A 19793-nucleotide genomic window follows, 5' to 3' on the forward strand; every position below is an offset into this window, starting at 1 on the left:
AGCGACCCAAAAACATATGGGTCGCGTAACTTAAGGCCCAATGCCCAAGTTTTGGCACGACCTGCCAAATTTGATTGAGCGAATGCGACTTGCATTTGCTCGTCGACGATGTGACGTGCCCTTATGGCATCGTCCAACTCGACAAACCATCTCAAGAGGGAGTCTTCTTCGACTCCCCTATACTTAGAGATGTCAATCTTTAAGGTTTCGGGACGACGCGTTTGCGTCATCCCAGGTACAGGGGTCTGTACCTGTTGTAACCTCAACAGTTCTGCCTTTTGAGAGCCTTGCTGATTCAGCAAGGCTACCTTCTCCTTCATCTCGTCAAGTTCATGTTGTATGAACTTGGCGATGGCTGAATGGAGGGCATCTCTGTCCAAATTAGACAGCATGGCCAAGATGGCATCAATCCCTACGGTCAAACTCATTCATAAGATCGCACTCTTTTCTATGTCACTTAGAAAGTAGTAGCTATCACGCGAAACGTGACGCGTATTTCCATTATCATGTAAAATGTCCAGGTTAGATGATAGAACTGTGGTCCTTGGATGGACTACAAAGTGCTACAAGGTGTAACGGGGCACTGCCGACTTGTACTGATTCAGTACAAGTCCACTTCGCACTGCTTCAGTGCTAGTGGTGCATCACGTCACGTCACGTACACTTGTACGTGCAGAGGAAGACTCTAAAACACTTGCTTAAAGAGGGTTATAAGTAAACTGTATTAATATAATTAAGTTCTTCTGTTTCTATCTATTTATAACTTACTTTATTTATATACTAATAAAAAACATTTAATAAAGTCTTATCTGTCTCTCTCTTTGCGCGCATCCAGTGCTGACTGGACCGCGGAACACGTAGATATAATGGCCTTTATCTACCAATGGATAAGCTTCCGAATATTAATATGAAAGGTAATATTTTACAAATATTATCTACCTTTAGATAATATATTACTTAACAACCTTTAAGTGTTAATTTCATGTAACGATACACCCCGTTACATTGTCCATATACTGAAGCTCGTGTCGCACCCTATACTTCACAATAATAGCTCAAAATCTTGTGAGATCATTGACTTACGGAGCTGGTGGCTCCTAACCTCGGTCAATTTAAAAACTTTATGTTTCGCTCGTGCTGATAAGTACTAGTTATTACACTTATTATGTAGGCGGGCACGTCTTAATGCGACCACGCTCTACTTAAGCACACACCCTAGCACAGCGAGGAAGCGGTTATAGCGTCTACTCTCGTGTGCCGTGAGGTATAGTTGTTTGCGCCTTAGCGACCTCACCCAACGCGCTAAGTACTCTGGTATACGTGTCGTCACGGGAGCGGTTATCCGGCTCCTCGTTCGCACTTACCAAGTAAGAAGTAGTTTTCAGACTGATTTATATTTATTCGTGTTAAACATAAATACCTATTTTAAGTCGTATTAAATATAAATACCTATTTTAAACAATCATAAAATGTCATCTCTGTAGATAACACTAATATATATTGCGAGCGTATTTTCTAGATACCTTGCGTAACGGATGAAGCTACCCGTCATCACGGATGCCGCTAGGTGTCATCCCTCTTACTGTGAATGCACCTTTGTGCATCACATACACAATGGTGGATCACAATTTCAACCACACCCAAGTGGTGGATCTAATTACTAAACTTAAGGAATTGACCATCACCTTAAGTACACAAAGCGTACTTAACGGGGACTGTGTAACATTAGGGCAACTTCCGCCCGTAACATGGACCCCGTTACAGTTACCATGAATGGAATGTAATATTGACAATATTATCTGCAAAGGCAAAATTCTTTATTATTCTTTGTTATTCCTCGAAAAGATTATATTATATTGCTCCTTATAAAACTATAAGTAAACTTTTTCTTTCCTCTTCAAAATGATAATGAGTGTTTCGAAGAATCTTCACTGGTAATTAATAATTATGCTAATTTAAACTTAATTAGAATGTCAAATTTTATCATTATCATACTTTGCGTAACTTCCCCGTTGTACGTTCTCGACTAAATGTGAAGTTACTTCAGTGAAACGGGGTAGCGCTGCAACCGCCTGAGTCATAACAGGATAACCAGGAAAAGGTTAACAAATTAGTCAGCTTCTACAAACTATCTATTAAGCTGGCGAGATTACTTGAAGCCATCAGAGTGAAGCTGAATGATTATCCTTTCTTTGAAGGGATCTACCCGAATTTAATATGATGAAACTTTGTGCACAGGAAGCAACAATGTCCAATATCTCTTTCTATCGCGGAAGATATTAGATACACTTTCATGCAGTTCCTAAAAAGCGAAATCTACGACGCGCAATCTGCTTTCGGTAATTATTACTGATTAATCATGGTGTTTACCCCATTCCCCGCCAAAAATACTCCATAATATTAATAGCATTGTGTATCTGTTGAATTTCTGCCTTAATTGCCCGTGGGCAACGAAGAAGCCCTAGTGTCTTGAGCAGCCATGTCGATATCGTCATTGTCCATGTGAGAAGGCATGTCTCCAAACATTGGATTTTGATTTTTTTCCTTCTTGTGCTGCACTTTCAGTCGCTTGCGGCCAACTTGGAAGCCATTCATACCCTTGATGGCGGCGTCAGCCGATGGCGCGTTGTCGTAGCTTACGAAACCTGTTAAATTTATTCGCGCAACTTAGTATATTCCTCTTTTACGCAAATGATCAAGTATTTTCAATCCATACCAAAGCCACGGCTCCTTCCCGTTTCTTTCTCCACCATAATTCGAGCACTAATTACGTTGCCAAATGTAGCAAAGTAATTAAAAAGATCTTGATTTGTCATGTCGTTCGGGATGTGAAAGACAAAGAGGTTGCAGCCAGGAGGTCCTATACGCAGCAATACAATTATATTGTAACCACTTAAAAATTACTATGCACATACCACCAAAGAGCTCTCTCTTACCTTGTCCACTTTCGGTGGTTTGGATTGGAGGACCGGGGCCCACAATTTGAGGGGGGTAGCCATACGCCTGCGGAAAGGGGTATATGTAACCACTGCTTCCGTACGGCGGAGGATACTGCATCGGCTGGCCATACGGCTGCGGGTAACCTCCATAGGCCGTAGCTCCTGCAAAGCAACGCGCATCAACGTCAATATATGCAAATTTGTATGCATTTTGCGAAACGCACCTTGTTGGTCAGCAAGTTGCGGCTGAGGTTGCTGAAAGCCTCCTGTGACAGGCAGATGCTGCTGCGGATTAGTACTACGAGGCATTTCAGTCTGTGGAAGTGATAACTCCACCGGACTAGGAGGATTCGCAAGTACAAACGCACAAGATGAGAAGCTACGCGTCGAGTACGCGCGTCATTTAACGTACCACTCCCAGGTGGACTCGCCTGTCACAGCATTGTAATAATACTTGCGTCCGTTTGGCGCATTGTGCTCCGACCACTGCGTGGACGAAGGCACGTGGGTTTCAACGCCAGCGGAAGGATCCACTTGGTCGGCCATTGGTCGTAGATTGGTGGGGGGGTATGCAATACACGCAATATGAAAAATGCAGTGCGGGGAGCGACGAAGTGGCTACCTGCTGTGACTGACTACTGCGCTTTTACTTGCGACGGAGGAAAACCTTTCAGGTCGTCGAGGGATGGGAAGAAAGAGGTGGAGGAGAGCGAAAGGGGGTGGGTGTCATTAACGTGAGGGAGTATCATTTGTTAGGATAGTAAGATTGCTACAAATCTAAGTTTGTATTTTTATTTATAGAAGGATGAGGTTGTTTCGTTTTTGGCGAACGTACTTCCAATTTAATGGATTGTGGAGTTGAGGACCGAAAGTTTAAGCTGTAAGTGCACGTGTTTTGCTGCTGAGGATGCAATGGTAGCAAGTTCACCAATATTCATGAGAAATTTCGGAGTAGGTCAAACTATTAAGCGAATTATATCAAAAAAGTTGTTTTCAACATGAAGCACCACCGTAAATGAGACTGCTCCGAAACTGCGAATGAATCTACTGGCGGCGTTAAGTAAGAAAATGTCAACGGATCATCAAGAAATGCCCTCCGCCAAGCTTAATGCCTGTCTTTTTGAAAATTTTTGTTTGTGCGGTCAATCTAAGGCAATAGGTCCGCCAATCTGTTGAATCATCTTCACGAACTGTGACAGTAGCATTTCGAAGTGATTCCGATAGAAGTATAAACAATCAAGCAAAGAAGAAAAAGATTCATGTCCTACGATTTCTTGTAATATATTAAAAAGCTCAGACGAATCAGAAAGGAATACACCTGGAAATTCTCCCATGAAGCTCTTATGGTAATTTTAGAATCAATTTTGAATAACCAAGTTTTCGCAGCTTAACAACTAATTGAACTTTTTAGAGATTGAGCTTCAAGGGGTATAGCTCCGGTTGTCAATCATTAGCGATCAAATATAGAGTAGTTTCTTTAAATTCATATAAAAAGCAGAGTTGACCAATCATTCACTCATATATTTTTTCCTGCCTCTATCAATTTTTGACAATTTATGCACAATCAAGCAGCTTTTCATCCTAAGAAGTATTTACATTTTCAATATCTTAAACATGCACTGAGCCGTCCCAGGAGCCTACGTATCGAAAGTCCCACACTCGAACAAGCCCATCGGCTGCACCCGTGCAGACCGTGGGCCCAGCAGGTCCTCCAAGGCTCACACAGTGAACAGGATCGCCATGTCCACCCAGCTCCTGCACACCTTGCAAAGAACCACAAAAGGCAGTATCCCAAACCTTAATGACCCGATCATTTGAGGCAGCCACAAGCCGAGATTCAAAAATTTGGAGGTCACGGACTCCAGCTTCATGAGCCTCGACACGAATCTTCAGCTTACCCACAGCAAGATCCCAAATCTCAACAGCGCGACGACGATACTCCAAGGTCAAGTCATTGTCACGTGTTAAAAAGCGTAAGCAACTAATTCCAGTATTCGCAAAATTGCCGTGTTCCTTATTGCCTTGTTATTGCTTAAGACGGCCACACTGCTCTCTTTCGTAGTGTCCCAGAGCCGAGCAATTGCTGCGAGGAAAGAAATCATAGATAAAAACGAAAACATCTTTTGCTTCTTTAAAGTCGCACGTAGATTCCATACACGTAAAGTATGATCCTGCGACCCTGTAATCAGTGTCGTACCCCGCATCTGAATCGCTCTTACCAATCAACTTCAGCACATTTCGCTCTACTCCAAGTTTTTGACCAAAACGTTCATAATTTAATGTGCCTTTTAAGCTTAAAGAAGCGGCCATCATAACATCAACCGTATGTGACTCCATCGCGAATGGATCCCATGCAACGGCACGTTCCTCATGAAAAAGCATTTTTATTTTTCCGACCCAGAGACTTCCGCTTCTAAACTACTTTCTTCATTAATACACGATAAAAGTAGTACCGTTGCAGCAAAACCTTCGTTACTATCCCGACTCTCATCGCCTGCGTTTAAAACGGTGCTGCTCTTAGAGCTATCAATGACAAGAACCGGTACGTCCGTTGTCGCTGTGCTTAATTCAAAAAGCGAGTGCTGACTATCGGACTTTAATAACGCTTGAGGCGATTCAGACCATGGTATCTCTATTGGTTCTCGACAAAGTGATATATACACTTAATAGAACACACTTAGGTCTGCTGAGCTCTGGCTTTCAACGAACGCTTGAAAAGACTGTGTACAAAACAAATCGAGAATCCAACGGCTTTACCTCATTGGCCATCGATTCATTTCAACAAATCGGCGCTTGGTTTAAACACTGAAAGCTTTTGATTCACAGAGAATAAGCATTCCCGATATCCCCTTACAAGGGCTGAGAGAAAGCATACAAACTCCAAACGAATATGTTTTTCAGTATTCGGACCCCACTTGACGCGACTGCGTTGCTCAATTCCAACATCTTGCTTCAATTCTTTCTTACTACCGTCTCCTTCAAGCCAGCTTGATTAAATATTATTATACAAAACAGATATAAATCTTCTTCGGTCGATGACACAATGCTTTAGTCAATTTAAAAGGAAGAACAGGCTCCTGCAGCTGAATCGTTCCATGACCAAATGTTCGGGTTGACCATTTTTTCAATCAAAGGGTGTAGCCAACTTGTGTGAATTCCAAGACCTCGAATAGGGAGCGTGATTCAATGACAAAGGCTCAGTTGCTGTGTCCGTGTCTCTTTCAGACTCAATTCGTCTCTAATTTCGGTGCTGGCTTGCTTTTTTCGGTTTTCAGCCATCCAAACGTAGGCCACACAGCAAATAAACACAGTGTAATGTCTTCAACGAAATTCGTGTCAAAAAGGCCAAACAGGTACCATGCCATTCGTTTTCTTTAAATTTATATCGACGATGATAAATTATCAAATATACGACGTAAGATTGGCAGAGACCATCGTCACCACCTACGAGAACGAAAGAGAATAATTTGCTTTTAGGCCGTTCATCTTGAGTAACAATCTCCGGTCCACTAGGAAAGCAGAACCACTCAATATTCATCGGTAAAGGATAATCTGGCCGATAGACTGGAGGATACCAAAAGCGTAAATGAGCTTCGTCCGAGGTCTCTAAAACATCCAAATGTTCTGTGACCCTCAAAACAATAACATAGTCGATAAATGCCCGATCAGAGAAGTTGCCGCAGTATTGGGGGCCGTAACAGTCTCAATTTAAAATATTTTCGACACAACTGACGCCGACAAAACTTCCGTGGCAGGAGATATTGGTAGCATAGTCTTAGGTGACACTCGTACGTCGTTTAGGACGTGGCATCACTGAGTCTGGCCCTTCTATAGTTGACACAAAAACGATAAAAGTCGAAAGGCAATACGTAGTGTGGGTGTCGGTTCTTTCCGTACAAGTGAATACCATTGTTCGACTTCTTGGCAGTAAGTGGTAAAGTCACTACCAACAATAAAATATTCACCACAATTTTATTCGTTAACAATACAACCTTAGGACAATACAACCTCAGTACAATACAACCTCAGTACAATACAACCTCGGTACAATACAACCTCAGTACAATACAACATCTGAAAATTAAACTTCATTATTTCTCACCCTTTCCAATAAAACCACGACCCACACTTCCGTCAATTTTGCAGTATTAACCTCGCGCGTGTTTCAATTTTAGCTCGATCCACAAAGAAAACAATCAATTCGTCGCTTGAGCTAACTCTTTCAGTTACAAGAGCTCTGCTCGAGCTCTGAAATCGGCACGTGGCGGCTGAAACGTTTGCATGAAGTCTTAAAGACCTCAAACACGGTCCGCATTTGACATTTTAATTTCCATTTTCTCTGGGCTTGAGACTCGATGCCGTGCATCTTCGCTCCTTGCACAAATCGAATGGTCCTACATCTCTATAGATAGCACAAATATGTATTGGAGCGTATCTTTCTAGACACCTCGCTTAACGGATGACGCCTAGCGTCATCCGAGTCTATCGTGTTAGCAGCTCGGCCAAGCTGTCTCGCGGCCTTTGTTACTACAATCCATACAAACAGTATAAACGGCTCGGCCAAGCTGTCTCGCCATTCGGATGGACCCGCCCAACGTTTAGTTAGGACTAGATATGTAATTGGGTACACATCGGTTTGTGAACCGTTGTTGTGGTACATTTACTTTATGGGTATCATGCCCTTTTGTTCTATTAAAAAAGCTGTTCGGCTTCTTGACACAATTTTAGTGTCGAATGGGGAACCACTCCAGCCAAGTATTTTATACGGAATATAACGGGGCACTACGACTTGGCTTTGGAAAACTCTTTCGTAACTTTAAAACACACTTCTTCGTCAGACAAGCCAGCAATATCGAGTGGCGCTCCCGCAACGATCAATAAATTCTTTGCCGAAAGCATAGCAGCTGGCCATGTGAGGGACTCAACTTTCTTACATAGCTTTCCAACCAGCAAAATCCGCACGCGTCTGCGATCACAAAAGCCAAAAGGTAAGCGAGTCGCTGTTGACCGTAGAGAAGTCACAACCGATGTTACAATGCTGGCCACCGACTAGGTCCGTGAACTCAGAACGTAGCATCTCAACAGTCCTGTTGGGAGCCTCGCTCCGAGCCTGCTCACGTCTCAGCTCATCGTTCCATAAAAAAAAAAAATTCCTAAAAATGCTCAAGAATGAATTATATACTCGTGCGCTATGAATTCAATATTTCCACGCTCACTTCGTCATAGCGAATTGCGCTGGCCTAAATATTTACACGCTCACTTCGTCATAGCGAATTGCGCTGGCCTACGGATGTGCTTCCGTTGCATAGATCATCGACTTTGTCGTCTGAAGCAGTACACAAATCATGGCTGGTTCGACGTCGTGCGGCACATTTTGATGTTCTGTCTCGATGAAAAGCGATGCCATAATGAGATCAGTGTTGAGCCATTGGCGACAGCTTGTGGTGCCGGTAAGTCGATCGCTTTATATACTGTTGAAAGCATTCGTGCTACATGTTTTAACCCTGGTCTTATGTATTTGTTAGCACTTGTTCCTACCTCGAATGCACAAGGCACCTTAAAATTCCTGTCCTGGCTTTGATGCCGCTTTCTTAGAAGCACTGGCCAATGCAGCACACGTTGAAGATGGAGACAACGGTGCATTAAAGACCGTCGCCCCATTCATGCCTTAAGAATAGGAAATTCGGTGAGGCAATTGAAATTACACTTTTTGGCAGCAAAAATTAACGGTGCTATTTCTGAGAGCTGGCTATTTATTTAACTGGGACTAAAGTCAGTACACAAGTCAAGCCAAGCAATAAATTCGAACCTGTCTCACTAAAATAAGCAGTTTTCACTTTCCGAGAACTGTTTGGCCAAGAATTAATTGGATATAATGGTCTACATCTACCAATGGTTAAGCTTTTAGAATATAACAATGTAAAGTAATATTTCTCCAAATACTCTCTACCTTTTAGATATTTTATTAATTAACAACCTTAAAGCGTTAATTTCATATAACGACACACCCCGTTACATCACGTCAGAAGCTTTATTCGCGCCATCTTGGGCCTCGGATGTACCTATCGCCCCTCCTTTCGCATCTCAGGCGGGTCAGTAACCACGTTTAGTACGTTCACGTTCGTCTCGGCAACATCGCGTCCCGGGTTAACTGATCGAGGATAGAGTCAGTGTGTTTTGGGCTCACAACCTTTTCAACTCGTGCTGAAAGTTAGATGTAAAATTGAGGACTAAATGCATTCGAGAGTGTGATCCTAGTTATCGCTATCCGTTACCTTTAATTTCCTCCCCGTCGGTTTCTTCGACCACTCCCAATGATCGCATCTTTCACGCAACAGTCGCATCCATTCATGTCAGCAGTCCCTTCTATTTAACAGTAACTCTATTGCCTGGCGACAGGATACAATGGTCGTACGCGTACCTCAACATACCTATCTTCTCACATCACAAGCCCAATGCTCATCGTCGTAACCTTTCTGGCTATCTGATTAGCTGCGTAATACTAATTGAATAACTATGCGAGTTGACCGGCAAATTATTGACAGCGAGCTTTATTTCTTTATACTTTAAAAAGCTGTCGTTTGTAAGAGCTCAAGGACAGCTCACTTAAGAACAAGTGGGTACTAATTGCAATTGTTATGCGATGAATTTTTATGAAATTGTGGTATTTCGATCAGCCAATCAACAATTTTAAGCAACATGAACGGCGATGCAGCGCAATGCATAGCGAGTTGCGATCGCTTGATCGCGTTACTGAGTGAGAATGGCTTCCAGGCATCTGCCGAAAAGTGTGCAGAAGCTATTGTGGAGGCTGACGCGGGCGAACAGCGACTAAAATTGCTGGAAGCGGTCACAAATAAGAGCTTGCGCTGCGCAGAGCTCATCGCCAAGAGTCTCGAGACATCTGCTACGCTGTCCCAGTTACAAAATTCGTTAAAAAATACGTACGATCAGGTATTAAATGGAGGCAGTAAGGAGGACGAAGAAATGGAGGATGTACCGGAGGATCTACCGGAGGACGAGACCACCACACTGCTGTTGCAGGATCTGGTGGCGGCTGGAGACGAGGTTGAAGACGCTACAAAAACGTATGCGCGTCTAGGCATCGTACGCAAAGTAGCTGATGCGAGCCGCACACTAATGGCATCGGCAGATCACAATTTGCAGAAACATTTGACGAGTAATACCACTATAAACGGAGAGGAAGCCGTCCAGAACGAATTTCGACAGCTTTACATGGAAGAGTTTACAACTGCGTTTGGAGATGAATTAGATCAATTTCGACAGGAAGAACGGTTTGAAAGCAAGGACGTATCGTTTTTAATCTCTTGTATTCACGCAGGCGGTGACATTTTCTCCCCCCTGCAGAAGAAACTCTTTGTAGAATCCGTTGGAGAAAGCCAAGTCGCGGAGTGAAGCATTTCTTGCCAGCTGTGGTCAATGAGTGCGGAATTGTCAGGATCAATAGAATTTTTTCATATGTGCATTTATATACAACTTTGTATAATCATCATTCTGGAAGCATAACCCCTAATTACGATGTAACCAGGTCGATTCATGGCGTACCCCACAAGCCACATAGTGCTTGCTTTATTAGGCGTGTGTCAACAGTAGCCATCGTAAGTTGAATATGATAGCTAGACTTGAAGACAAATCTTGCGCCTCGTTATCTTCGGTGTCTTTTTGTTGCTTTTCTGTGCTAAACCTTTGGATGGGACCAGGACATTTGCCTTAACACTGGGGTAGTACGTGTCAATCCGACGCTCTCGCAGCTCACGTTTTTGGCGGCGAGTTCGCCCTTCATTTGCGTGCCCAAAAAAGTCGGTAAGCCACGCGATCATGCCTTCGCGACCACCTTTTAGCAATTCAAGACCCATGGTAAACAGAGGATCCACCGCTAAGGAGGTGTTGTCTACTGGCAACTCTTCCACCTTCAGCTTCTCGCTTATCAGCTCTTTTTTCAAGATAGTGGACGTTAAACGCCGGTAAAAGTAGCACTGATGGCCCTCACTTGAGCCAGCCATGGACGTCGCCACTCGTCCAATATTTTCAACTGAGAATCCGTACATTTCCACGATTTTCCGTGGTGCATGGAAGCTAGTATAGTATTTAGCAGAACTACGATTAAACATATCGGCCATCTTGTCCATTACGTCAGGAGGAAAACCTACATCAAAACTATATACATGAGAGAATGGTTCGAACGTTTGCGCGTGGGTAATATCGCCAGCCGTAAATACAGTTGCAAGTGGCTTTACGCGCTGCGAATCCAATAACAAGATGCTCCGCAAATTGTGAAGCGATAGATGCCAGCGTAGCTCCTCCAGCTCGATGCCGTACGACACCTGGACACCAGGGTCCATGGCCACGTGGAAGTTGGGTTTGCCAAGACCCGATCCTACATCGATAAAGCGACTGTTTTTGGTCAATTCGCAATTATCTTTAAGGTAGTCAACTACCCGCTGGAAAGAAGCTTGGGTAATCTCGCCGTAAATGGCTCCACCAGCGGCGTTGCCGCCGAGACTTCCTGTTTTTTTACGGATAGCCTTGTATACTTCAGTCACTTCAAGCTCTGTAAAGGTTCGCTCAACTTCACGCTCTCGAACATCATTCAAGGGCGTGACTTTCCCAGGTGTTCCAATCGATAACCGCGCTCTCTTCTTGTTCATGGCTGGTGTACTGCTATTGCTGCTTAGCTGTGTACTAGGAGTTTTGCGCTTGTGATCAATAGTGGGATTGCTTCCGGATTTATCGGGAGGATTTTTTTCTGTTTCTTCATTTAGAGTGACTGGAAGCTTTTTGATGGCGTTGCCTTGCGTCAGGGACAGGAATGATCCCGCCGTAGGTCGCGACGAGATGACGGCCATCGAGGCTTTTGATTTTAAAGTTTAGTGCTCAAAACACAAAATACGTGTATGTTACATCATTATTTTGGTAAAGTTTACCATGCGCACGCATTCATAATCAATCTTCCAATAACATCATCAACTTCGACATCCGTTGCGGAAATCTTACTCACCTTCCATGAGTCTTTCTACTTCTCGTGCAATTATCCTCCACCCATTAGTCGCTCCAATGGATAACATTTTATCACTCGAAGCGCGTATTGTTGCCAATTGGTCACGCTCGTTGAGCCCTTGTGACGACGTCCCTGATGCGGAGCCTCTACGTCTTGTGGACTTTGCCTGTGACGAAAACCTCTATGCGGTGCTCAGCTTCCTAGATGGACCGTCCCTCTGCTCAGCACGCAGCGTGTGCCGCGCATGGAAGCGCCTGAGTAATGACGATGAACTCTGGCGGAATTTGTGTCTTCAAGAGTTCCACGTGTCGCCCGAGCAGCTCACATCGCATCCTGACAGTTATCAGAAGCTCTACCAATTTGCCTGTCGCTCTCTCAAGACGCTGCTCCGTGACTATTTGCATGAGCAATGTCTTACTAATCTGCAGAACTCGCTGCGAATTCCTCGAGAAGCTGCCATGACGCTCATTGCGTCACGATCATTTCCGTGATTATCAGGCAAATGCGGCCTTTATACCGACATACCTGGATAACAACATTAACAAAACTATACATAAAGCTGAGGAAACAATACAAAAGCAAATCAATAAACAAAATGTGTGCCTAAATTGCTTTAAAATAACGGTCGATTTTGAAACTTGTATTGGGCTACCAAGTTTGCTCTGACTAACTGCTCTTCGTATTAATGCAACATTATATTGAATTTGATGATACGAGATAGTCTTTGCTTCTTTGCAGCTCGAAGTGCTAGAATCCTACCCATACCGCATAAAACCGCCGAAGTGCAGTGCTTCATACGGACACAATTTGTTTCCTTAAGTAGGTTACGCAGGGCTGTCTTTGCTAATCTTGTGTTTCTGAAATTGTCTTGAGTACTCTTTCAAAGTTTACCGCCTATCCTCCAAATCTAAAAATCAAAGCTACCGCGACAGGCGAGAATTAGGTTTCCAACGCACTCACGTCACTCTGTATCAAGTCAAAAGTCAACTAATTGAATTTTTTTTAAAAGGAACCATCGCAAAAGTCTAATTTTGCCAATAACAGACAAACACCAAGTTTGCTACCGCAATCTTATGGGCCTGTCGTATGTGACGCTAGAGCTTGCAATGTCTGACTTCTGGGCGTGGCTACAACTACGATTTACCGCGTTCACACAAGTAGGCTTAAAGGCAGCGCAAAAGTCTTCGTTTCTGGCTTTCGACGTGCACGGACATGTAAAGGGGCAGAATCCATACGCAGTAGGCGGTGTGGCCGCATTAATAGCTGTCGCGTTGGCACTCGGTGGTTTGTTCTTGTGGGTCGCATCACGCCAAGTGCGACCGCGCAAGACTTCACTTAATCTTGAGAAACGGCCGCCATCACCCACATCGAAGCGGCTGCGACACAATTCCAGGCACTCGAAATCCTTCTCGGATCTGCTCAAGCTAGAGCGCAAGCGTATGCAAGAAAATCGCCAGCTTGAGCAGGAAGATCACGTCACGTTTCCACTTGAATTACGTCAGCACTGTGGCCAAGAGAATCTCCGGTTTATATACGACACATTGTCCAAGATTTTCTCGTTCCTTCGGGGAGAATTTATCGAGCCTCTGGCACGAGATATTACAATCTTACGCTTTCAAAAGGGAGAAAGTGTTTTTAATAAAGGAGAGCTGGATGGATCCGTTTTAATGATTGTCAACGGCTCGGCGTTTTTGACAATTCATGGAAGTAGCAAGGAGCAAGAATTTAGCAAGTTATTGGAACGGGGAGATACACTGACATCATCACTGCCATTGCTCACTATGCTCGTGAATGCGCTTCAAAACCAAGAAGGCAATACATCTAAACTGAAAGTCTGTGCTAATTTGTCAGCACGAGCAGAAGAGAATGGGACGCGCATGTTAAAAATTCCTCCCCTTGCTATTAAAAAAGTGCTGGATAAGTATCCAGGGGCTTTTTATCGCTTGGCCCAAGCTGCTTTAAGCCAAGTGGAAAAAATCACCGCTAAATCTTTAATTGATCACTTTGGACTTGCGTCAAAAATTATCCAAGTCGCTCCTTTAGTAGACGTATCGCTACTCAAGCAGCAAGACACTGCGATGCATACTGAAGAAATTGTTGACTGCGTAGCTGACGCGATCGGTTTAACCGAAGTTCATTTGCGCTCGACACTGGCAGCTTGTTTGAAAGTCGTAACGCGGCTTACAAATCAGTCCATTCGAGAGACCGAAGAAAGCACGGATGCGTTAGGTGTTTACATTGTTCTTGATGGTTCTGTAAGTGTTCAAGTAGCCACGGCATCGCATACGTACGTAGAATTGTACAAGGCCTCGAAAGGATGTGAAATTGGAATCGCAACGTGCTTTGTAGGCTCGCACTACGTTGCGACGCGACACATTTGTCTGGAAAAGACAATTTTACTTTGGATTCCAGACGCCCTGTTTTCTAGCTTCTTGCAGCTAAATTCCGTGGCTGTAAAGTGTACACGTCACTTGCTTGAACAGTACTCGGATCTGGTTTGTGTGGCCGATACATCGTTCGATTGGCTGCATCTTCATAGTGGCAAGAGTTTGTTTAATCGTGGAGATCGATGCGATTCCGTATTTACAGTCATAAGCGGTCGACTACGTGTAGTACAGATGCATTCCCATCGCGGTAAGCAAGTCGAAACGTCGAACGATCTTGTTCGAGGAGCCACTTTAGGAGCGATGGATATGCTCGCAGCAGGAGCGAGCAATTCGTCGGTATTTGCTATTCGAGACTCGCAGATTTCACAAATGTCACGGAATGTATTTGATTATGTAGTGAGCATGCATCCGACGGTTCTCATTCATTTTACCAAAAAGCTCGCACGTTGTATGCCCACTCCTCGTGTGGACTCATTGAAAGCCGACTCGAGTGGTAATAAGTCTCGTGGTAATGTTTTATTATCGCTTGGCTCCAATACTACGACTTCCGATGGGCAAAAGACAGAAAATACTCTTCCAATCGGTACCATTGCCGTTCTCTCGCTCACCAAAATGACAAAGATACAGACCTTTTGCTCGCATCTGGAAGTGTCGTTAAAGACGCTTGCTGTCGTTGAAACAGTGTCGTCTTTAAAAGCCAAGGCATTTCTTGGCGAGCAGTGGATCAGTAATTCACGCGTAGCACGAGCCAATTTAACGGCATGGATGGGAGACATTGAAAGCACAAACGAGTTGGTCATTTACGAGGCCGATCCGCACTTGACAGCTTGGACAAAGCTTTGTTTGCGCCAAGCGGATCATATTTTACTGCTCTGCTCGGACACACAGCCTCAACAAGCATTTGTCAGCGACATGGTGTCGATTTTAGAAGATGCGTGGGAGAAACGAGATGCAGAAATCAACGTGGTGCGTATCCGAGAGAAGGATTGGACTTTGACTGCATTGAAAGCTGCGGCGAAGCAAAAAGCGAATGGATCGTCCCGTTCGTATGCGCTGAAAAAGAAATTACGATTGCAAATCGACGGTCCCTTGCTGCCACGTTTTATTCTTCCCATGGAAAAGTACGAGTGGATCAGTGGGTATCATAATGTTCAAGTTTCGTTTGAAGATCATCGTTCGGACTTTATGCGTCTAAGTCGTCGAATCACTGGCAATGCTGTGGGGCTTGTACTTGGTGGCGGTGGTGCGAGAGGCCTTGCTCATATTGGGGTTTTACGTGCTCTTCAGGAATGTGGTATCCACGTGGATGTCGTTGGTGGAACAAGTATTGGCGCCTTCATTGGCGGAATGTATGCCATGCATCCAAACAGTCTGGATTTGGTCGAAGTAAAGGTGCGGCAATTGTCGATGCGTCTCAGCAGTATCTATGAGAAACTTTGCGATCTAACGCTACCCATTGCCTCGTTTTTTAATGGATCCCGTTTCAACGAAAGCATTCGAGCTCTCTTTTACGACTTGTCTATTGAGGATTTTATGCTGAATTACTTTTGTGTGTCGACGGATATTGCCAAGTCGCGCATGAACGTTCATCGAAGCGGTCCGGCGTGGAAGTATGTGCGAGCTTCGATGAGCTTACAAGGGTATTTTCCTCCAATTTTTGAGAATGGCTCCTTATTGCTGGACGGTGGCTACATGAATAATCTCCCTGCGGATGTTATGAAGGAAGAAGGTGGTATTAAGTACATTTTTGCCGTTGATGTCGCTAGTGAGTCGTGCACGGACTTTTACGACTATGGGACGACACTGTCAGGATGGTGGGTGCTGTGGAACAAACTCAACCCATTTGCAAAGACTGTGGCTGTTCCCTCTATGGGCGATGTATCAGCTGCGCTGGCTTACGTGTCCTCGGAGCAACACAAAGATCGCATTAAAGAAGAGTGTGTTGATTTGTACTTGCGTCCTCCTGTCAAGGACTATGGCACGCTAGAATTTAGCAAGATGGAAGAGATCATTGAAGTCGGGTATAAGTACGCATTGCCGCGTATTAAAGCGTGGATGACCCGTGTACTTGACGCCGAGCCGGACGCCGACATCAAGAAGGCATCGGTGGTGGCGAAGCCTTCAGAGGTCCCATCTAAGCTCAGCCATACTATGTGAAGACGGCAGCGTAAAAAGAAGAATTGGCTGCTGATTAGAGTAATAACGGACTCGGATGATACACGGTGGAAATTGAATATGTTCTTACGTATGATTTTACTTTTTCGAACGTGAAGAAGACATATCTTCCGAGATACGTGGCATGTCGTTACCACTATGAGTCTTTACTATCGATATAACATTGGCTTTGGCTGTCTGCATGAACAGCATCCCGAGAAAAGAAAATTGAGTGAGAAGTGTAGCAAACTCGTCTTCAGTCACCGACCAGCTCGATACTTTAGGCATTGACGAGTTATCTAATGATTTCGCGTCGAGATTTTCATCCATACATTTGTAAAAGACCTCAGCAAGTGATTTTGGACACTCGAGCTTGTCGAAGGCTTTGGCAAAGTGTTGACGTGTCAGTGCTGGTGCCTTGATGTCTTCTACATTTAAATCACTTTTGTCGTCGAAATTGATCAGTTGAATGGCCGAAAACACAATTTTCGCAAAAGACTCGTGATGATTTCGTACTGCTCGAACACTTGCGCAAAAGTCGCTAGCGTCGATGAACCCGTCGTGATTTTGGTCTAGGAATTGAACAAAAGCTTTTTCATCCATGTACGGCGACAGACCAATGCCCTTGAGTATGACATGGGCACCATCTAGTGGAAGACGGTTGTTTCCGTCAACAGACAGCTGTCGAATCACTAATTCAATAGTCTTTTCGTCCACGAGAGTTTGAAAGTCCGCCTCATTATCATCCAAAAGCATCGATGCCATAAACGATCCCATATTCTGAGACTTGCGGTCAAGACTAAATTGTTGCAGTCTCGTGATCATGCTGGTAGTGAGACCACGTTCTTCATCACTTTCACTGCTGCTAGTACTACCTTGCCGTGTAATCCACGGATGTGCCAACACTTCTTTGACTGTGATGCGCTCCTGGGCATGCATTTCCAGCATGCGAGCCACAAGCTGCTTAGCCGACTCGGAAACATGTTTCCAGACTTTTGGATCAAACGAATAGTCTCCTCGAGCCGTTTTCGACAAGACCTCGACCTCTGAATCTCCATAAAATGGCGGGCGTCCGACTAGTAGAATGTATAGAATGACCCCAGCACCAAATACATCGGCCGCCTCGCTGTACACGTGGGACGAAATAACCTCAGGGGCAATGTATCCTACTGTTCCAGCCATAGGTCTGTCTTGACCCAGTGGATGTTGCTTGCCATTAATTATTCGGGCGAGACCAAAGTCCGTTAGAATAATTTTCGAATCGGGCTCTTTGCTGGAAAATAAAATATTTTCGGGTTTAATGTCCAAATGTAAAATGTTATGTTGATGCAGAGCTTCCAACGCCGACATAAGTTGCTGCAAGATATTAGCCGCGTCTTGTTCGGACAATTTACCGCGCTGGACGATGCGATCGTACAATTCACCACCGGTACACATTTCTTGGACAATGTATACTTTCTGGAGCTCTTCGTATACTTTGTGAATCTTGACAAGATTCGGATGCGTAATGTTGTTTGTAATGCTGCGCATAATTTCAATTTCAGCCACCGCTTGTTCCCGATGACGAAATTTAGCCACATCTAGTACCTTGACGGCAAAGACTGTACCGTCGCGTTTGTCCTCAAGTTCTTGCACAACTCCGTTGCCTCCAACACCCACGACGGCACCAACTTGATAGTGTCGTAACCACACTAAAATGTCAATACAATCCGACAAGGCAACAAGCCATCGTCGCTTCGTCGCAGCATCCTTGGCCCGTAGCACCCAAGGCATCGCTTTTTGCGCTGGAGTAATACTTAACGTTAACGCGTCCACATCGGTTAGAACGGCATCGGCTGTGATCTCCACATTCATCTTTAAGGTACGATTCTTCTTTGAGCGATTCGCTGTTGCGGTCGTGGGCCTATGGATCTTGGAACTGTCCTCGTAATACGCAAGTTGTCGACCATTTAATTCAACAAATCGCACTTTCCACTTTTTGCGCCACCGAAAACCGCGCTTTTCAAGCGAGCCAGAGACCACAGGGGCCTTCACCCAAAGTTCCTGACCACCGTTTTTTTCAGTGACAGTGTGAGGAATCGACAGCTGTCGGGATCGATGGTCACTTTCGCTGGTAGTCGAACTGAAGGCTTCGTGGCCGGCTGCGAGCCTTGAGCCGTTTTCAGACGAGCGATTATGATTGCACTGCCACCATCTCCTTAGAGCGCTTTTCTCTGATTCTCTGTGTAGTGTGGAACCGCTGGATAGCTCTTTTTCCATGAATTCTTGCGACGAATATTCTTCGGCAGGAACTGTCATCCCTGAAAAAGAATGATTTTCGTGTTGTTGACGGTAAAGAGATAATTGTAAAATGAACAAGAACGTAATCTGCTTACATTTTGCCATAATCGGAGCTGGTTTATCTATAAAAGCCTTTTTATTACCAAGGGTTACGAATGACGAGCGCAATCAGCAACATTACGTATGATGGAATATTGCGCCGCGTTGTACTAAGAAAAACTATTTGTATGTCGCATTTTATCCTTTGATCAGGCCAATCAGGTCTTTTCCAGGCGATGCCGGTGGCATAAGTTATCCTTCAAGCGGCAGACGACTCACTGCGTTTTTATAGCAGGTGTACTGCGCTGTGTGACATTTGACAACAATTAATATGACTAAATTCAACGAGCTTTGCTTTGAAAAGATTTAGAAGCTTTGCCTGAAGAGGTGCTTTTTAGTGTGGCATTGTCTAACCATTTCGATAGTGCTCATTCCTTAATGGTAAGTATAAACTTCAACTCAAAAGACGAACTTTCGCTACTTATCCATTTTTAGTGATTAGTAGCTCATTAAGCTCTACGAGCTGAGTTGTTGAACCTATTTGTTCTATAGAACTTAGTGACTCTCTGTGTAACGGGGTGCATCGTTCCATGAAATTAGCACTTAAAGGTTGTTAATTAATGTATATTATCTAAAAGGTAGATAATATTTGGAGAATATTACTTTACATGGTAACATTTTATAAAAGCTTATCCATTAGTGTAACGGGGTGTATCGTTACATGAAATTAACAAAGAAAGATTGTTAATTAATATTATCCAAAAGGTAGATAATATTTGGAGGAAATTACTTTAAATAGTAATTTCCTGAATTCTTATCCATAAATAGGTATAGACCATTATGTCTATTTATTCCGCAGACTAATCAGCTGTAGAAGTAATCAAAGAGAGTTACGAGATAAGATAGATAAGAATTCATTTACATGTTTAGTATTAGTTTATAGTTAAGACAACATTTACAAAGATAGATTAACAA

At 44.0% G+C, this 19793-nt stretch overlaps 9 protein-coding genes across 9 annotated transcripts; 3 read left to right on the plus strand and 6 right to left on the minus strand.

Moving 5' to 3' along the window:
- Positions 1-2055: 2055 nt before the first annotated feature.
- Positions 2056-4281, minus strand: CCR75_006889 (uncharacterized protein). The gene is made up of 5 exons (XM_067964954.1): positions 3352-4281; positions 3164-3279; positions 2937-3101; positions 2717-2860; positions 2056-2645 (listed from the first exon to the last, which is right to left on the minus strand). Exons 1-5 carry the CDS (start codon positions 3483-3485, stop codon positions 2434-2436), a joined length of 771 nt encoding a protein of 256 aa, XP_067814856.1. The 5' UTR covers positions 3486-4281; the 3' UTR covers positions 2056-2433.
- A 266-nt stretch (positions 4282-4547) lies between these two features.
- On the minus strand, positions 4548-5321 carry CCR75_006890 (uncharacterized protein; the record flags this gene model as incomplete). The annotated part of the gene is made up of 2 exons (XM_067964955.1): positions 4548-4920; positions 5137-5321. 2 exons carry the CDS (start codon positions 5319-5321, stop codon positions 4548-4550), a joined length of 558 nt encoding a protein of 185 aa, XP_067815193.1.
- Positions 5322-5323: 2 nt separating this feature from the next.
- On the minus strand, positions 5324-5708 carry CCR75_006891 (uncharacterized protein; the record flags this gene model as incomplete). The annotated part of the gene is given in 3 exon segments (XM_067964956.1): positions 5324-5601; positions 5617-5659; positions 5697-5708. 3 exon segments carry the CDS (start codon positions 5706-5708, stop codon positions 5324-5326), a joined length of 333 nt encoding a protein of 110 aa, XP_067815194.1.
- A 4-nt stretch (positions 5709-5712) lies between these two features.
- Positions 5713-6036, minus strand: CCR75_006892 (uncharacterized protein; the record flags this gene model as incomplete). The annotated part of the gene is made up of 2 exons (XM_067964957.1): positions 5713-5926; positions 6011-6036. 2 exons carry the CDS (start codon positions 6034-6036, stop codon positions 5713-5715), a joined length of 240 nt encoding a protein of 79 aa, XP_067815191.1.
- A 3602-nt stretch (positions 6037-9638) lies between these two features.
- CCR75_006893 (uncharacterized protein) lies at positions 9639-10355 on the plus strand (the record flags this gene model as incomplete). The annotated part of the gene is made up of 1 exon (XM_067964958.1): positions 9639-10355. The coding sequence occupies one exon, from the start codon at positions 9639-9641 to the stop codon at positions 10353-10355; it is 717 nt and encodes a 238-aa protein (XP_067815192.1).
- A 221-nt stretch (positions 10356-10576) lies between these two features.
- CCR75_006894 (uncharacterized protein) lies at positions 10577-11806 on the minus strand (the record flags this gene model as incomplete). The annotated part of the gene is made up of 1 exon (XM_067964959.1): positions 10577-11806. The coding sequence occupies one exon, from the start codon at positions 11804-11806 to the stop codon at positions 10577-10579; it is 1230 nt and encodes a 409-aa protein (XP_067815189.1).
- Positions 11807-12014: 208 nt separating this feature from the next.
- On the plus strand, positions 12015-12449 carry CCR75_006895 (uncharacterized protein; the record flags this gene model as incomplete). Its single annotated transcript, XM_067964960.1, has 1 exon — positions 12015-12449. One exon carries the CDS (start codon positions 12015-12017, stop codon positions 12447-12449), a length of 435 nt encoding a protein of 144 aa, XP_067815190.1.
- Positions 12450-13031: 582 nt separating this feature from the next.
- CCR75_006896 (uncharacterized protein) lies at positions 13032-16502 on the plus strand (the record flags this gene model as incomplete). Its single annotated transcript, XM_067964961.1, has 1 exon — positions 13032-16502. The coding sequence occupies one exon, from the start codon at positions 13032-13034 to the stop codon at positions 16500-16502; it is 3471 nt and encodes a 1156-aa protein (XP_067815187.1).
- Positions 16503-16598: 96 nt separating this feature from the next.
- CCR75_006897 (uncharacterized protein) lies at positions 16599-18797 on the minus strand (the record flags this gene model as incomplete). The annotated part of the gene is made up of 1 exon (XM_067964962.1): positions 16599-18797. One exon carries the CDS (start codon positions 18795-18797, stop codon positions 16599-16601), a length of 2199 nt encoding a protein of 732 aa, XP_067815188.1.
- Between the last annotated feature and the right edge of the window lie 996 nt (positions 18798-19793).

This window comes from Bremia lactucae, linkage group LG3 (genome assembly GCF_004359215.1).
Source record: "Bremia lactucae strain SF5 linkage group LG3, whole genome shotgun sequence".
Classification (NCBI taxonomy): domain Eukaryota; phylum Oomycota; class Peronosporomycetes; order Peronosporales; family Peronosporaceae; genus Bremia; species Bremia lactucae.